The sequence below is a fragment of the Scyliorhinus canicula genome, chromosome 10 (assembly GCF_902713615.1).
Source record: "Scyliorhinus canicula chromosome 10, sScyCan1.1, whole genome shotgun sequence".
NCBI classification, from domain to species: Eukaryota; Metazoa; Chordata; class Chondrichthyes; order Carcharhiniformes; family Scyliorhinidae; genus Scyliorhinus; species Scyliorhinus canicula.
This window is the reverse complement of record NC_052155.1, coordinates 111,256,137-111,274,400: the sequence shown is the minus strand read 5'-3', so window position 1 is coordinate 111,274,400 and position 18,264 is coordinate 111,256,137. Positions and strand designations below refer to the sequence as shown.

The window sequence follows — 18,264 nt, the reverse complement described above, 5'->3', positions numbered from 1 at the left end:
ACCTTCACTGGGAAGCTAGATCTCTAACCTTATAGAACATAATTGCTGAGTGAGCAAGCCAGACTTACTTGTGTGTGACCTTGACTGAATCTAGCACTGACTCATCAGCCTTACTGCTGTCCTCAGCAATCATTTCATTGTCCTCATCTCCCTCTTCAGCTGGGTTTTCCTTTTGGTAACTCGTGCTAGTATTTTTTGGCATCAGTGACTTGAGTTCTTTAATTTCCAGGTCAATGTCATAAATCTCACCGTCCAAATCGACTGAAATGGAGCGGATTGGTCGTGTGTGAATGAAACGAGGTTTAAATTCTGTTTGGAAGGAAAAGTACACATTAATACAGATGCCACAAAACATGAAGACAACTCAGTCAGGGACGGTGAAAACACAATGGTCGGGATCTTCTGGTCCTTCCCTACAGCGGGATCTTCCAGACCCGCCGGCAGCGACCCCCCCCCCCCCCCCCCCCCCCCCCCCTCCCCACCGCAGAGGGTGTGAACAATGGGAAATCTCATTGACACTCTCGGCAGGTCCCATCGCCAGCCAAAGCAGGCCGCCTTCGCAAAGCCACCACGGAGGGGTGAATGGAACGTCCCACCCTACGTTTAACACTGCCTCACACTGGCATAGCTACGTTCAGTGAGGAAGGACACCACTCACCTGCCCAAATCTGTTTGGAGGGGTGTGAAAAATGCCAAGGCAGGACGAAGCAGATCAACAGAAACCTGCTGATACCAGTTGGTTGGGAAAATCCAGGCAAACCACCATTCCTCAAAGTTTATCTGCCCCTGTTCTTGCCAACTCTTTCTGCCACTGACCGAAAGACAGCAGGACTGTGAGGGTGACAAACCTCTCCATAGCCATTGGCATCCAACACATGACCTTTTCCTGTCCAGTGATTGTGGTGGAGTTAAACTGAGAGCTGAGGCTGAATTCAAATTCCTGAAGCTCTGCTGGGAGCCCACTGCGTTCCTTAATTAGCATTAGGCCTTACAGACCAGCAGTACCCTGGTTTTGCCCACAATCTAGTCTGAGTTAGCTGATCTTAGCTGCATCAATAGTATGGGTGTTACAGTGGATCACAGTGCCTACAGGGTGGGAAGAGAGGTTGAATCAGTCATAATTCCCAATCCTGATTGGGCGCCAATGCCTCTTGATGGAATGTGCACTTGTGAACAATGGGCTCAGCTTTGGTGCATTTCCATGGTTGAACACCCCGCATGACCATCCAGGCGTAAGCATGAATGATGAAGAGTGAAACGCTAAAGAGCTGCAGTCACCATGAGAAATGCACTCTGCAAGATCCTTCAGAACAGAAAGCAAGCAAGTTGGGACTGAGGGAACCTTTCTTCATTCCCCTTGTGAAAAGTAACGAAAAATGAAAACCACAACTCCACTTTCAGTGTGCCAGTAAAACACTGACAGTAACATCGGATTCTTTACTATGTGAACACTATTGTCTGGGTTTTTTGGCATGACCGAGAGCCTCGGCATCGTAGTGGTGGATGAGCTGGGAAATTGCGTGCTCCACCCCCAAACACAGCACTTCCCATTTTTGTGAGGGTAGGAATGGGAGCGAGGTGCGTTTTGTACATGAGTCGTTCACGCAGACATTGCCCATTTAAATCATCAGCGGCCCCCACTCAAGTTGGGTTTTGCTATCCCAGGGTGAAACCTGAATAAGGAGATATTAGGTCAGAGGACCAAAATGGATACCTTATCTATCCAAAGACATATTCTGGCTATCCACAGAATGCACAAAGCTCAGACCTGTTCTTACCACCTACTCAGCAGCTGCAGGAATGTTTGGCGAATGGAGATCCAAAGGCCAGATAGCTGGGGGGAGTTTGAAAATATAGTATTAAATGAATTGGGAGATATTGTTTTCCAGAAGGAGATAGGGTTGGGGCATGGAAGGGGGAATGGGGATAATGAGTGATACAAAGAAGTAATCAGAGATCGTCTTATCCATAATTGATACCATGGATGAACAAATCCAGTGGAGATGGGAGATGGAATGAACAAGGGGGTCATGTGAATCTGAGCTGGGGAGTTTACATGGAGGGAACTCAAAGGGGAAAGGGCACAATGAGTCGAGATGGAAGTTGAAAGCACCAAGGATGAGAAGTCATTTGAAGCAGCAGTTGAGGGAATAAAGCAGCAAAAGTATCTCAGTGAGAACATTTTTATTATAGTTGGCTCATTATAGTTGAGAACAAAGGATGAGGAAGAGCTACAGGAATTAAGGGCTCCAAGGTGTGATGTGGTGGCAAGTGCCAAACCATCACTGTGACAGACTTGGTAGGGCAAGAAATGGGTGGTGTAGCCAAGCAGGAAGTTCTCAATAAGTGACAAGGTGTCATTGCTCCTCAGCCACGATTACATTAAGGCCATTATATCGATGCAATCATGGACAAACTCATGGATGGTGTTATGGCTGCTAGACATTATAAGATGGTTATGTTTTCAACTGTTCCTTTTAATTCCAGGTAAAATGGAGCTTGTGACCTCCCACTAATTCTGCCCGATAAAAATGTGACCTTGTTGACACATGGGGACTGGGGGCTCAGCACCTGTACTATTGGAAGCCCTACTTCCAGATTTAACACCTGCACACAAAGATAAAGGCAGCTGACCTGTCTATGTGCAGGCTTACAGACTGAGTTACAGATCCATGAACCCTGGACAGAGAGAGAGAGAGATCCTAGAGAGAGAGAGAGAGAGAGAGAGAGAGAGATAGGGAGACAGATTACTCCCCAGGGTGAGTTTGGTGGTGGGGGTACTACAATTCTGTGGAGGTGGTGCATAATGCGTAAAAGTGGCATGGAGTTATCAGTTGTGTTACGAAACTGAGGTATACATGTTCTACGGTTTAGTGCACTAGTTGTCTACTAGGTAATGATTAGTCGATGTTGATTTTAGTTTGTTCTGATGAAAGTCTTAAAAATTAAAATCTTGTCATGTGAATCCTTTAAGTAGGACACTTTTTATAAATTCTCAGCCTCTACGGGGGTGTTAACAATGGCGAGGGCCTTGTTCACAAGTGAATGGGCATTAGAGAAGACGACGTGCACAGAGATGGTGAGAACTGATCGGCTGACACAGAGTTCAGTGTCTGCTGTGGGAAGGGTGAGTTGAACAGGAAGAAGATTGGGCACACTAAACAGGAAGGTCAATGGGAGTAGGATGGGGCTTGCACTAAAGCAGCCTTGAGTGTCTTGTTCAGCCCGTTGGAGAGTGCCAGTATAGAAATGTAAATGAAGAGAACCAGCAGAAGAGAGTCATAGCAACATCGGATGCAAAGTAACACAAAAACAAGTATCGGAAAGGAACAATCAGGGAGCGGAAACAGCAAAGTGAACCATCATACCAGTGCAAGGAGTAAGTTACAAATATTACAATCTCAATTATTTTAAGACCTGTGTTCACATGACTAAAACACACATAAAAGGAAATGACTGGGAAAGCTGTTGTCTGTTCACTTGCTATTGCGTTGTCATTTGTTTTCACAAGGAAATATATGAGAAATACGATTCAGACACACAATATAAAATGAAAATACTGGGGAATAAGAAAGATCTACAGTTTAACAGATAACAGAACTGACACTATTCTGTGCTGCTATAGTAAATCTATTTCTTGAGTTTGTTAAGTTCAGCATATGATTTTATACCGGAAACATAGTTATCGTCATAGTCTGCATCTCTCTCCTAGATTTTATTGTTTTGCCCCATGCAAATTATAATTTAGTTCTTAAATCTAAATGGCACCGGTGACAGTTATGGCTGTAATCCACTAGATGGCAGCAAAGGTCCATTTCCAAAGAGCTGCTCAACAGTTCATACAAGGTCACAGGTTGTTCTGTACTCACTGTGAGTAGTGTGGATCCTGAGGAACTGTCTCTGGTTCCTTCTCTCAGATGGACTCATCCTGTAGTTACTGTCTGAGCACTCACAACCCTTACTGTTGTAGGTCTGAGTGCGCAGACTTCTACTTTTCTTGCTGCCAGCGGGTATTTTGGTTGTCCCTTTGCATTTGTGGAGCCGAAGCTTGCCTGCAGCATCTTCAACACACTGCCATTTCTGATAAAAATTAGCAAGAGGTTAAAAACCCAATTATCATATGAAAGAACTAACATTAGTCCTCACAGAATCAATCGAAGAAAACTTTACTCTGTTTATGCATTTCTTTTTTAATATTAATGAATACACAAGATCGAAAGAGTTTGCATTATATAGCCCCTTTCAGACTGTCTCAAACTGTTTTACAAACATAAAATAGTTTTGAAGTGTAGTTACTGCTGTAATCTTGGAAATTTACCCCAGAAATTACAATAAGGTATTATTGCACAAAATGCTTATTAATTAAAGTAAGTTAGTTAAAACCACTGAATGATCAAGGAGGGAATTTCAAACAAATGTGTTAACTGTTTGAACGTCACAGTTTACTGACAATGAACAATCCATGTTTAAATAAGATACATGTTTTGTGGGTGCTGTGACTGTTCAGACAGAATATGATCTAAATCAGGGTTTTTCAGAGTGGGGGTGGGCTGCAGGTTGGTGTCGGAAGGGGCGCAGAGCTAAGGGTCGTAATGTTCCTGGAAGAAGAATTTCTTCTTGCTCGCCCATCAGTCAGTAACGTCATGTAAGATGTGATTGGCTGCATAATCGGTTGTGCAGTCTTCCGGCCACAAGAGGCAACAGTGAGCAGATCAGCACACCCTGTACCTACACTTGGCGGCAAGCATCCTGAATATGTGGTTTCGGCACAAAATCCGGAGGTGAGTTTCTTTCACTTTTGAGCAAAGCAAGAGGACTGTGAAGATGCATTGTTTTGTTAGAAGAGAAGGCCAGAGACACAAGTAGGTAGTGTACCTACTCGCCAGGATCTGCTGGAGTGAGCTGCTCTGCAGAGATCTTGCCAGGAGAGAGCAGTGCTAGTGTTAGCTCTGTTAGTGTACAGAGCTCTAGGGCCTCCAGTGACAGCCTACAAAGAAGAAACTTAAATCGGAAATAAAGCAGTATAAAGATGATTGCTTGAGGTAAGGCTTTGTTAATTGTGCCTATGCAAATCAGGATGCAAAGATGATGTGCGTTAAATGCAGGGAAGTACTAGAGAATGAGAGTTTGAAACCCTCAAAACTGCAACAGCATCTGAAGACTAAGAATGGGGAGCTTGAGAACAAACCTCTTGATTTTTTTTCAAAGGATGCAACAGCTGAAGTCTTTAGCAGAAATGTTACATTGAATGATAAAGCACAATTAGCCTCTTACATGGAAGCTTATTGCACAGCTAAAGGGAAAATGCCCTACACTGTAGCAGAGAGATTAATTCTCCCTGCAGCATTAGACATGACCCGTACAGTCCTAGATGAGAGGTCAGCAAAATGTGACATCGGCAGGAAGATGATACCGGCAGGAAGGTGAATCCGGCACTGAGGTCATACCGGCAGGATGGTGATACCGGCCGGATGGTGATACCGGCAGGAAGGTGATACCGGCAGGATGGTGATACCGGCAGGATGGTGATACCGGCAGGAGGGTGATACCGGCAGGAGGGTGATACCGGCAGGAGGGTGATACCAGCAGGATGGCGATACCAGCAGGATGGCGATACCGGCAGGAGGGCGATACCGGCAGGAGGGTGATACCGGCAGGATGGTGATACCGGCAGGAGGGTGATACCGGCCGGATGGCGATACCGGCAGGAGGGTGATACCGGCAGGATGGTGATACCGGCAGGAGGGTGATACCGGCCGGATGGCGATACCGGCAGGAGGGTGATACCGGCAGGATGGTGATACCCACAGGATGGTGATACCGGCAGGAGGGTGATACCGGCAGGATGGTGATACCGGCAGGATGGCGATACCGGCAGGATGGTGATACCGGCAGGAGGGTGATACCGGCAGGATGGCGATACCGGCAGGATGGCGATACCGGCAGGATGGCGATACCGGCAGGATGGCGATACCGGCAGGATGGCGATACCGGCAGGATGGCGATACCCGCAGGATGGCGATACCCGCAGGATGGCGATACCGGCAGGAGGACGATACCGGCAGGAGGGCGATACCGGCAGGATGGCGATACCGGCAGGAGGGTGATACCGACAGGATGGCGATACAGGCAGGAGGGTGATACCGACAGGATGGCGATACAGGCAGGATGGTGATACCGACAGGATGGTGATACCGGCAGGAAGGCGATACCGGCAGGATGGTGATACCGGCAGGAGGGTGATACCGGCAGGATGGCGATACCGGCAGGATGGCGATACCGGCAGGAGGGTGATACCGGCAGGAGGGTGATACCGGCAGGAGGGTGATACAGGCAGGATGGTGATAATGGCAGGAGGGCGATACAGGCAGGATGGTGATACCGGCAGGAGGGTGATACCGGCAGGAAGGTGATAATGGCAGGAGGGCGATACAGGCAGGATGGCGATACAGGCAGGATGGTGATACCGGCAGGATGGCGATACCGGCAGGATGGCGATACCGGCAGGATGGCGATACCGGCAGGATGGTGATACCGGCAGGAGGGTGATACCGGCAGGATGGTGATACCGGCAGGATGGTGATACCGGCAGGATGGTGATACCGGCAGGATGGCGATACCGGCAGGATGGTGATACCGGCAGGATGGTGATACCGGCAGGAGGGTGATACCGGCAGGATGGCGATACCGGCAGGATGGTGATACCGGCGGGCAAATGCTCCCAGCCTATTCTAGTTCGTGTGACCTGGTCTGAGCTCAGTTGTGTTCAGTTTAATCTCATTAGTGAGATTAAAGCCGAATGCAACAGCCTCCCTGTATACCCCCAGCCACCAAGCTGCCAATGACTTCAGGTCTTTAAAAGCAGGGCCCAGGTGACCCGGACTCCAAGTGGGAGCAAGGAGGTGGGTACCATCTGTACCCTTGCCTCCAGAGTGCCCATGGGCAAAGCAACCACTGAGAGTGTGCAGAGGGGTGCCCTTCAAGTGGGGTGGGGTTTGTGGGGGGCTCGGACTGGGCTGGAGAGGTTCTAGTTAGAAGTCTCCCCAGGATGGGGAACCCCATCTGTTCTTTGTTGATCTGAAAAGTTTTGATCTCTCTCCAGCATGTCTATTCAAAGAATTGTCTGTTGAAGGTGAAAGTCTTCTCTTTGTTGCCTGGAAAGCCTTGAAGTGCTTTGTTCACATTCCATCTCATGCCCCACCAACATGTACATGCCCCTGGGCTAGTTGAGATACCTAAAATCTTTGAAGTGCATTGTTTACATTCCATTTCGAGGTCCATTAACTTTTACAAGCCTCTTGATTGACAGCTGATGGCTCTTTCAAAAGAGGGCTTAGCTCTGTTTTTAAGCACTTCACAGCCCATTAACTCTGAAGTGGTTCATCTTTCCAATAGGTTCCCTGCTTGACTGCAATTTTTCATAGTGGGTCTTTTTCAACCTCTGTTGCCTGAACAGCATGCCTGTACTGGAGGTAGGTTCTCTCCATAGATGCAGCTGGCACAACTCAGGCATCTAAGTCCAAGGGGTCTTCAATGATGACCTTCTCGCAGCCACTATTTAATTCTCTGGATAGCATTGCGATATCTGTTTGGGTGTTGGGGGGGGGGGCATGTAACTTTGAGATCGGGATGTCATTTTTAATTTGAAGAGCCAAACCTGCCGGCAGCATTAGACCCCGGCCCTCTCAATGCCAGTGCAAAACAGGCCCCTCAAAAAAAAGGCCAAGTGGGGGTGGATCGTGATCGGAATTGCGGCGACCCACCCGCCGTGAATCTCACTGCATTTTCCGCCGGAGAGGACACTTGGCCATTTTTCGGGAGAATTGCGCCCGTTGTTTTTCAGCCCTTTCAACCTGTCTCAGACTTGCATTTCTTTATATATCAAAACTATAATGTTGGCTAAGTTATTTATTTGCTTGAGGAAGGCGTGTTGTTGGCTCAGTGGTTGCAGAAAATTGTGGTTTCAAGCCCCACTCCAGCACTCGAGTGTGTAATCCTAGCTCAAGATCCAGCCTAGTAACAGAGCAGATGTTTTAATAGAGGTGTTCTGTCTTTTAACTGAGATGCTAAAAGAAGGCATTTGCTACCATTTTGAGGTATCAGAGCATCAGCTGAAAAAGTGCAGTGATTTCTTCCAGTGTCCTGGCCGATATTCATCCTTCAAACAGCAAAAGAAAATAGAATATCTCGTCCTTTATCTAACTGTTGCTGGTGAAACATTCACCATGCATAAATTAGGTACTTTACTTCCTCACATTTCAAGACTAACTACACGTCAACGCTATTTCATTGGCTGTTATGCACTTTGGGGAATTAGAAGGTTATGAAAGGTGCTATATAAATACAGGTTTTCTTTTCCTTCTTTCTCATTCCCTCTTTGCTGATGGTTGGTGCCCCAGCCCTTCTCCGATTACCTTCTTACTGTTGAAGAACTGATAGAAGTTACTGTTGTTTTGCATTTTTCCACAATGTTTTGTCTTGGGTCCTATCTGACCCTCAGGTTATATATACTATTAATGTGCTCAGACATGTTCTTAGCTTTGCCTCATTAAACTCTCTCCCTGTAGAAATTGTAAATGTAATTTTCATTCTTTCTTTCACCTTTGATGTGTTCACTGGTCTATTGGGGTGTTTAACCAAAGCTTGTTGATTTGAATAATGGGTGTGTCCTGAATACTGAGTATTAATCCTTCCATGTGTTGTACTTCTTCTCAACTGAAGTATGACGGAAAAACCTCCTCATACCGATTTGCTCCCTCATTTCTTTGAAGTTATCCCTTTAAAATGTAAATAATTATCTCACCTTTGGATTTCTGATTTGCAGATCACATTGAATTTAATTATTCTGTGGCTGATGACCCTCTGTGGTGCCACAATGTCTATTTTCTGTGTGCCGTTTGGGTGATTTAGGAATAATAAGTAAGGGTGAGACTTGCTTCTTCTTCTTCACATTGTTGACAAAGAACAAAGAAAAGTACAGCACAGGAACAGGCCCTTCGGCCCTCCAAGCCCGTGCCGACCATGCTGCCCGACTAAACTAAAATCTTCTACACTTCCTGGATCCGTATCTCTCTATTGCCATCCTATTCATGTATTTGTCAAGATGCCCCTTAAATGTCACTATCGTCCCTGCTTCCACCACCTCCTCCGGCAGCGAGTTCCAGGCACCCACTACCCTCTGTGTAAAAAATTTGCCTCGTACATCTACTCTAAACCTTACCCCTCGCACCTTAACCTATGCCCCCGAGTAATTGACCCCTCTACCCTGGGGAAAAGCCTCTGTCCACTCTGTCTATGCCCCTCATAATTTTGTAGACCTCTATCAGGTCGCCCCATAACCTCCGTCATTCCAGTGAGAACAAACCAAGTTTATTCAACCGCTCCTCATAGCTAATGCCCTCCATACCAGACAACATCTTGGTAAATCTCTTCTGCACCCTTTCTAAAGCCTCCACATCCTTCTGGTAGTGTGGCGACCAGAATTGAATACTATACTCCAAGTGTGGGCTAACTAAGGTTCTATACAGCTGCAACATGACTTGCCAATTCTTATACTCAATGCCCCGGCCAATGAAGGCAAGCATGACGTATGCCTTCTTGACTACCTTCTCCACCTGTGTTGCCCCTTTCAGTGACCTGTGGACCTGTACAACTAGATCTATCTGACTTTCAATATTCTTGAGGGTTCTACCATTCACTGAATATTCCCTACCTGCATTAGACCTTCCAAAATGCATTACCTCACATTTGTCCGGATTAAACTCCATCTGCCATCTCTCCACCCAAGTCTCCAAACAATCTAAATCCTGCTGTATCCTTTGACAGTCCTCATCGCTGTCCGCAATTCCACCAACCTTTGTGTCATCTGCAAACTTACTAATCAGACCAGTTACATTTTCCTCCAAATCATTTATATATACTACGAAAAGCAAAGGTCCCAGCACTGATCCCTGTGGAACACCACTAGTCACAGCTCTCCAATTAGAAAATCACCCTTTCATTGCTACTCTCTGCCTTCTCTGACCTAGCCAGTTCTGAATCCACCTTGCCAGATCACCCCTGATCCCGTGTGACTTCACCTTTTGTACCAGTCGACCATGAGGGACCTTGTCAAAGGCCTTACTGAAGTCCATATAGACAACATCCACAGCCCTACCTGCATCAATCATCTTTGTGATCTCTTCGAAAAACTCGATCTAGTTAGACACGACCTCCCCTTCACAAAACCATGCTGCCTCTCACTAATACGTCCATTTGCTTCCAAATGGGAGTAGATCCTGTCTCGAAGAATTCGCTCCAGTAATATCCCTACCACTGACATAAGGCTGTAGTTCCCTGGCCTTTCCTAGCTACCTTTCTGAAACAAAGGAACAACATTGGCTATTCTCCAGTCCTCCGGGACATCACCTGAAGACAGTGAGGATCCAAAGATTTTTGTCAAGGCCTCAGCAACTTCCTCTCTTCAGTATTCTAGGGTAGATCCCATCAGGCCCTGGGGACTTATCTACCTTAATATTTTTCAAGACGCCCAACACCTCGTCTTTTTGGATCTCAATGTGACCCAGGCTATCTACACACCCTTCTCCACTCAACATCCACCAATTCCTTCTCTTTGGTGAATACTGTTGCAAAGTATTCATTTAGTACCTCACCCATTTCCTCTGGCTCCACACATAGATTTCCTTGCCTATCCTTCAGTGGGCCAACCCTTTCTCAGGCTACCCTCTTGCTTTTTATGTACATGTAAAAAGCCCAATTTGCCAATGACTTTTCGTGACCCCTTCTAGCCCTCCTGACTCCTTGCTTAAGTTTGAGACCATTCTCATGGATGTGAACTCTAAGGCTAAATTTTTAATTTTCTGCTCATCTTTACTCCAACTCTCGACCAGTTCCTTCCATATTCCCTTCATTATCCTTCAATATGTACTGGCCAACCTCCAGATAGGCAATTTCCAAAGCTATTATCTGGTTATCGACATTCATAAGGAATGACCAATTTTCACTGTTGTGCTTCATTTTTCATAGAACAGTGTATCCCATCCACACAATGCACAACTGAACTTGCCACAATTTCTTCTGCAGCACCTCCTAAACCATGGCCTCCAGTGCCTAGAAGGACAACAGCAGGTGATGCATGGAAACACCATTAATGTCAGATATCAGTCTAAGTCACACAACACCCTGATTTGAAAATATATGACCATTTCTACATCATCACTGGGTAAAATCCTTCTTCGCCCTATATATTGGTCAGAACGTTCCGGCAGATCTTCCAGTCCTGCCGACGGCACACCCCATACACGGGGGTGGCGAGAGGTGTATTCAATGGGAACTGCTATTGACAATAGCGGGACCAGATGATTCTGCCACCAGCTGATGGCGGGCCGTCTCCACCGCCACAGAACACATACTGGGTTGAGTGGAAAATCCCTCCCATTGACACTGTGACAGTATCTTCACCACATGACGGCAAAAATTTATAAAGAAGGCCCATCGTCACTAAAGGCAACCAGGGACGTGCAATAAACATTGGTCTTACTAATAATGTCTACGCCGCAAGAATTCATTTTTTAAAAAATGGTAATGTATGGGAGCACTGGTGTACTCAAGAAACATAGGGACATTTTGGGGTAGTCAGTTCCGCTCAGTTGTCATCCTCTTGCCTCTGGGTGATCAGGTTTGTAGAATCAAGGCCTACCCAAGGACTTAGTCCTGGATTGACACGAGAGAACAGTACTGAGCGAGTCCTTCATAGTGAGAACTGCGGTTTTTGGGTGAAATGTTGAACTGAGGTCCCAGCTGCTTGTTTAAATGATCCTGTGGCATTGTTTCAAAACAGAGCAGGAAAACATTTGGGCTTCCTGGCCAATGTTTATTCTTTAGCCAACAGCACCAAAATTAGATCTCATCGCGTTGGCTGTATTTGGAGTCTTGCTGTGCAAACTGAAAAAATTCATTATCTACATCGGAGCTCCTTGGGCTGTTCTGAGGTTAGCATCAAATAGATTCATTCAAGAGAAGGAACACAGTGCAGTGGTGGCTGTTATTGGTCTTCTACATTGAGTTCAAACTGCCAAAGGACTTGTGGGCCTCAAAACAGAACTGACGAACAATATCTTTCCTCATTTCAGTGATTATTTGTGTTTAAAGTTTCACCCTTCTCCAGCAGCTTTTTAATACTTTCGGTGCGGGGTGGAGGAGGGGAGAGTGGGGGAATATTCAATGCACAGAATACCTGTGAAGCATGTCAAGGAGTGGGGGGATTTGTTGATCTTCCTGATGACTAATAATGAGTGGGAAATTCTTCAGCTTCTGACACTGCAATCTATCAATTTTATATTTATAGGTCCCCATTTTTAAAGGCAATATATCACTGTGATGTTCAAAGCTGTGTCTGAAGAATCCGCGAGGTCTGATCAAATTCTAACCGTGGAGTGAGCGAGTGCAGCTGAATGGACGATTTGACTGTAACTGCACAATGAGAGAGACTGGCGGAGACTGAAGAAATAGAAGCTGTATTGGATTTCCTCAGCAGAGCCTTGCATTGTGTGCCGCACAGCCACAGGTGCAAAATTGTGCATTTAAGTATCATGTTCAGAGCCACTAATTTATTGTTGCTTGTCTGCTACAATCCAAATTGCTTTGGTGTGCAGTGGAAGAGTGTGGCAGCAGGCCTTCTCAGAGTAGATTGGAACTGAATTGGTTTGAAAACAGGCTTGTGTACAGAGTAACCCATTGTTACATGTGTCAACCAGCCTGGACTTTAGTTACTGTCTGTGCACTGTTATTGTCTAAGAGGCATGGTTTTAACACCGTCAGTTAAGCCTAGTTTTCCATATGACACCAGTATTTGCAATGTTCCACTCCTGATACCTACTCTTGATCAATGGGGGCATAGCTCAGAGACCAGACATAAGGATGGAGTGATTGATTGAAGCTTTCAAGATTTTCCTGTGATTAATTTTAGTGGGCAGAAAGTCAGGAATGCCACGTGGTTATTTTTGAGTATTATAGAAGACAAAATGATGTGTTCTGGCTATCTACAACAGATGGCTTTATTTAGGCTGTGGATTTCAAGAGAAAGATGAATCCCTGCTGATTTTTGGCTTCTCTCTGTTACTGATTCAAGGCTCTTGCTGGTAAATCCTTTCCAATAAAGGGTTGTATTTGTGATTCTGTTGTCTTTCCTTTGACTATCTTGTTGGATAGTGCGAACAGATGGAACACTTCAGGTGGCTCGACTACAAATTGTGGTGCTGACATTGGAAATGTTAATCCTCTTGTATGCGAATGCCACCACACATCGAGGACATGGGGCTCTTTGGCAGTCTGAGCTAACAGACAGCTGCTCCAGGAAACTGTCTGAGAGGAAACTAGTGAGTGAGGGAGATGTAGTGAGTGACCCGAACCATTTAGCTCAGAGAACTGAGCTGGTGAGCTGCCAACATAAAGTGCATTCGGCCATAGGCAATTTACTAATCTGGAGTTGCCGAATTGGACTGGAGCTACTGAAAGCAAAAGGCCTGGAGCAGAACCTGAACAAGAGGAGGTGTGATAGCAGCATCAGAATAAGATGTAGGAGCAGAAGTAGGTCATTAGGCTCATCGAGTCTACTCCGCCATTCAATGAGATCATGACTGATCTGATACAGCCCTTAACCTCCACTCTCCAGCCTTATCGCCATAACCCTTGATTCCCTCACAGATTAAAAATCTGTCTATCTTAGCCTTGAACATACTTATGAACCCAGTCTCTACAGCCCTCTGTGGTAAAGAATTCCACAGATTCACTACCCTCTGAGAAAATAAATTCCTCCTTATCTCTGCCATAAGTGGGCGACCCTTACTCTGAGATCTTGCCTTCTGGTCCTAGACTCTCCCACCTGCAGAGACAGTCTTTCAGCATCTATCTTGTCAAGCCCCCTGAGAACCCTATATTTATCAATAAAATGGTCTCTCATTCTTCTAAACTGCAATGAGTACAGAGCCAACCTGCTTAACCTCTCCTCATAAGAAAAGCCCTCCATGCCCGGAATGGAAGCGAACAACAGAGAACAATTCTGCAGAACTAAGCCGCAAGTAAAGACAGACCGGAATTCTATGACCTTGCCCCGGCTGGGAAGATCCTCCCATTCCGCTGCAGTGAATGGAGTTTTGGCTGAGTGCCAAATTCTCCATTCTCGGCGGTAGCGATGGCGGGGAAGACGAGAGCGGAGAATTCAATCCTAAATTTTGAATGTTCATAAGATCCAAAGGCTCCATAAAGATGGTAACTCCTCCTTTGTTTGGTGTAACTTCCTCGAAGGCACTATTTCTAGTGGTGTAACTCATTCTTATTATAGAATTATAGCATCCCTACAGTGCAGAGGGAGGCCGTTCAGCCCATCAAATCTGCACCGACCCTCTTAAGAGCACTCCATCCAAGCTCATTCCCCGCCCCATCCCAATGACCACTTAATCTAACCTACACATCTTTTTTGGGGACACGAAGGAGCAATGTAGCATAGCCAATTCACCTAACCTACGCATCTTTAGACCGTCAAGAGGATACCAGAGCACCCGGAGGAAACCCACACAGACACGGGGAGAAAGTGCAAACTCCACACAGTCACCCAAGGCTGGGCCCCTGGTGCTGAGACAGCAGTGCTAACCACTGCGCTACATCTATTTATCTTTCATTTACTCACTCCCATTTTAAAGCAGCTATTATTATTTATGTGACGCATGCGTCCATCAAACCAACCCAATGGAGACCTGGTCTAATCACCTATATGCTCAATAATACGATTATTCCCTGGGTGAACTACAATGCAGAAATTTTTTTAAAAACCTTTTAACACCACCTCGGCAAAGTAACTACCAGTAATTAATGCAAATTACTTCCAGCTTTTGATTGCTATTGATAGAACTCATTCTCGTGTATCTATGAGGTGTATTTACACTATAACTCAACAACAGTTTCCAAACCTGTGACCTCCACCACCTAAAAGAGCAGGGGCAGGGGCAGAAGACACATGGGAACAGCACCAAGTAAAGGTTTCCCTCCAAGTCACACACCATCCTGACTTGGAAATATACCATTGTTCCTTCACTGTCACTGGGTCAAAATCTTGGAAACCCCTCCCCCCAAAAAACAGCACTACCTGCTTTCCAGTTAGATCCAGGAAAAGGAAGCAATATGGTTTGATTCTAAGTTTACGCAATATCTCAGCATTCACGCGAATGATCATTATTCAGGTGATCATTCCAATGGAGATCCTGAAATATATAAATATTTATGGGAGTCTTGTCAATTAATTATGCTCCAACTTAATTGATTCCCTCTTTCACATAGATGGGTGGCACAGTAGTTAGCACTGCTGCATCACAGCTGCAGGGACCCAGATTCAATTCTGGCCTCGGGTGACTGTCTGTGTGGAGTCTGCATGTTCTTCCCGTGTCTGCGTGGGTTTCCTCCGGGTGCTCCGGTTTCCTTCCACAGTCCAAAGATGTGTAGGTTAAGTGGATTGGCCATACTAAATTGCCCCTTAGTGTCCAAAAGGTTATGTTGGGTTATGAGGATAGGATGGTGGCACGGGCTTAGGTTGGGTGCTCTTTCCAAGGGCCGGTGCATTCGATGGGCCAAATGGCCTTCTTCTGCACTGTAAATTCTATCATTCTGAAGCACTATGGGAGTACTGACACTACATGGAGTGCACAGTTCAAGAAGGCAGCTCACCATCACCATCTGAAGGACAATTAGGGATGGGCAATAAAAATGCTGGCCTAACCAGCGATACCCATATCCCCGGAAATATATTTTTAAAAAGCTATAGCAAAAGGGTGAAGCTTGCGGTTATACAGTCTGATTGCAACCCAAGTCTGGAGCATAGGCTAAAGTAAGGGAGTGTAGCATATGTTAAAAATAGTGAGTAGTCTCTTGATTCTAATGATATTGCACTCATGGGTACTGATGTAAACAGAATGATTTAATGATTGGTGACACATTGACAATAGCAGCGTGGCATTGAATCTATGACATAACGTTCGAGAGTAGGCATGCACCCCAACTTCAAACATCTGAGGTGTCAGGCCACCAAGATTGTCGAGGACTTCGCACCACATAGAAATTTAGGATTAAATGTTGGGAAGCACTAGAACTTGGTTTCAGAGGGCAAAATTGTCTGCAGCTGACAGTATCTGCCAGCAAACCCACGGCTAATCTAAAAAATACCTAACAATTGCCTGTCGACAAGCCCACATCCTGCCAGCCGAGCCAGCAATGCCCGCATCCCAGAAATGAATTTAAAAATTACATTTCTGTCATCTCTAATCCCTTTCTTTATCTGTCCTCTCTCCCCTTTCATCCTCTTCCACCTCCATTCCTGCATATATTCCTCTCACTCCTCCCAGACTCCTGCTTGCTCTCCTTTCCTCTCTCTTCCAACTCTGCTTATGCTCCCTTTGTTTTCCCCTTCCTCCGCCTCGCCTCTCATCTGCTCCTCCTCCCTCTTTTCTCTATCCCATTCCTCTTCTCATCTTGCAATCCCCTGCATAACCAGAAATGACTGATCAGGATATTCGGATAGGTAGGCCGTTTTGCAGCAAAATTTTAAATACAGATTTATAAGCCAAAATAAGTTTACTTGACCAGTATAAACCCAAGTGTTGAATCAATGCAGTTATTCTATTTCTGCAATTAGTTTAAGTGATTTATTATGCATGTTTTACTTTGTGCTTTTAAGATTCACTTTACAACTTTTCACATGTCTCTTGAGGTGAGTATTCCCAAACCTATAATCGTTTTTTAGCACGAATACCATGCAACTTAAACTCATCAATCATAGTCAGTGTGAACCAGAAAAAGCCCGATCACGCTGGAGAATTGGCAACACTGGGATATGCATGTACTTTATTTATTCCATACACTATAGACCATACAATAAGTCCTGGATCTGGTTTCTTTATTGTGGTTATTTTCGCCCTCTGTTCTCATAGAACCTTCAAATGTCCACCAGCAGGAATGCTTAAAAGGCTGGATTTTATCTTTAAGAGTCACTGGCAGAGGGGGAAGCAGCACCACATTGGAAACTTTCAGCAGAATGTACATCAGTGACTTTATTACCCAACCATTGCTTTTCATCTGACGTCCCCAATTCCCAGCCAATTAGAGTGGGTGGATGTTTTGATAACTAACATAATCAGTTTTGGCTCCAATATTAAAAGGCAATGAGCAAGGATCTGAATTGAAGCATTGAAAAAGTGTCATGGCACAGCCAAGAACCTCACAGATGGAGCGTTGGGTCAGAGGGGGTCACTCACTCTAAGGTTGCACCGTCACGTGACACATGTGCACCCCTCCCCAGATCAGATATAAACACAAACATCAAGGAGGCATTTGACCGAATGTGGCATCAAGGAGCCCTAGCAAAATTGGAGTCAATGGGAATCAGAGAGAAAAGTCTTCAATGGTTGGAGTATTACCTAGCGCAAAGGGAGGTGATTGTGATTGTTGGAGGTCAGTCATTTTGTCCCATCACTGCAGGAGTTTCTCAGATTATTATCTTAGACACAGCCATCATCAGTTGCTTCATTAATCACCTTCCCTCCATCGTAAATTCAGAAATGCGGATGTTCTCTGATGATTGTAAATGTTCAGTGCTATTTGAGATCCCAAGATGCTGAAGAAGTCTGTGTCCATATGCAGTAAAACCTGGATAATAGTCAGGTTTTCCCTGATAAGTGGTAAGTAACAGTCGTGCCACACATGTGCTAGGCAATGATTATCTCCAACAAAAGATAACCTAACCATCTTCCCTTGACATTCAATGGCATTACTATGGTTGAATCCTCCACCATCAACATCCGTGGGGCTACCATTGACCAGAAACTTAACTGGACTGGCCATATAAGTACAGTGGCTAAAAGAGCAGATCAGAAAATGTGAATTCTGTGGAAAGTTGCTCTCCTCCTCACTCTCCAAAGTCTGTCCAGCATCTACAAGGCACAAGTCAGAAGTGTAATGGAATACTCTCCACTTGCCTAGATGAGTGCATCTCCAACAACATTCAAGAAACTCAACACCATCCAGGATAAAGCAGCCTGCTTGATTGGCATCCCATCACCTTAAACATTCATTCCCTCCATCTCCGCCACTGCATGATAACTGCAGTGTGTATCATGTAGAAGATGCACTGGAGTAACTCATCAATTGTCCTTTGACAGTACCTTCCAAACCCAAGACCTTTACCACCTAGAAGGTCAAGGGCAGCAGATGCTTGGAAAT

At 45.4% G+C, this 18,264-nt stretch overlaps 1 protein-coding gene across 18 annotated transcripts in view; it reads right to left on the bottom strand.

The window, feature by feature from the left end:
- LOC119972600 (extracellular sulfatase Sulf-1-like) overlaps positions 1-18,264 on the bottom strand; it is a 690,773-nt gene that overhangs the window by 48,496 nt on the left and 624,013 nt on the right. For all 18 annotated transcript variants that reach the window (XM_038809548.1, XM_038809546.1, XM_038809551.1 and 15 more), the window contains 2 exons: positions 3,870-4,080; positions 69-309 (listed from right to left, as the gene is read on the bottom strand). In XM_038809548.1, coding sequence (XP_038665476.1) covers positions 69-309; positions 3,870-4,080 — 452 coding nt within the window. The remainder of the gene's footprint in view (positions 1-68; positions 310-3,869; positions 4,081-18,264) is intronic.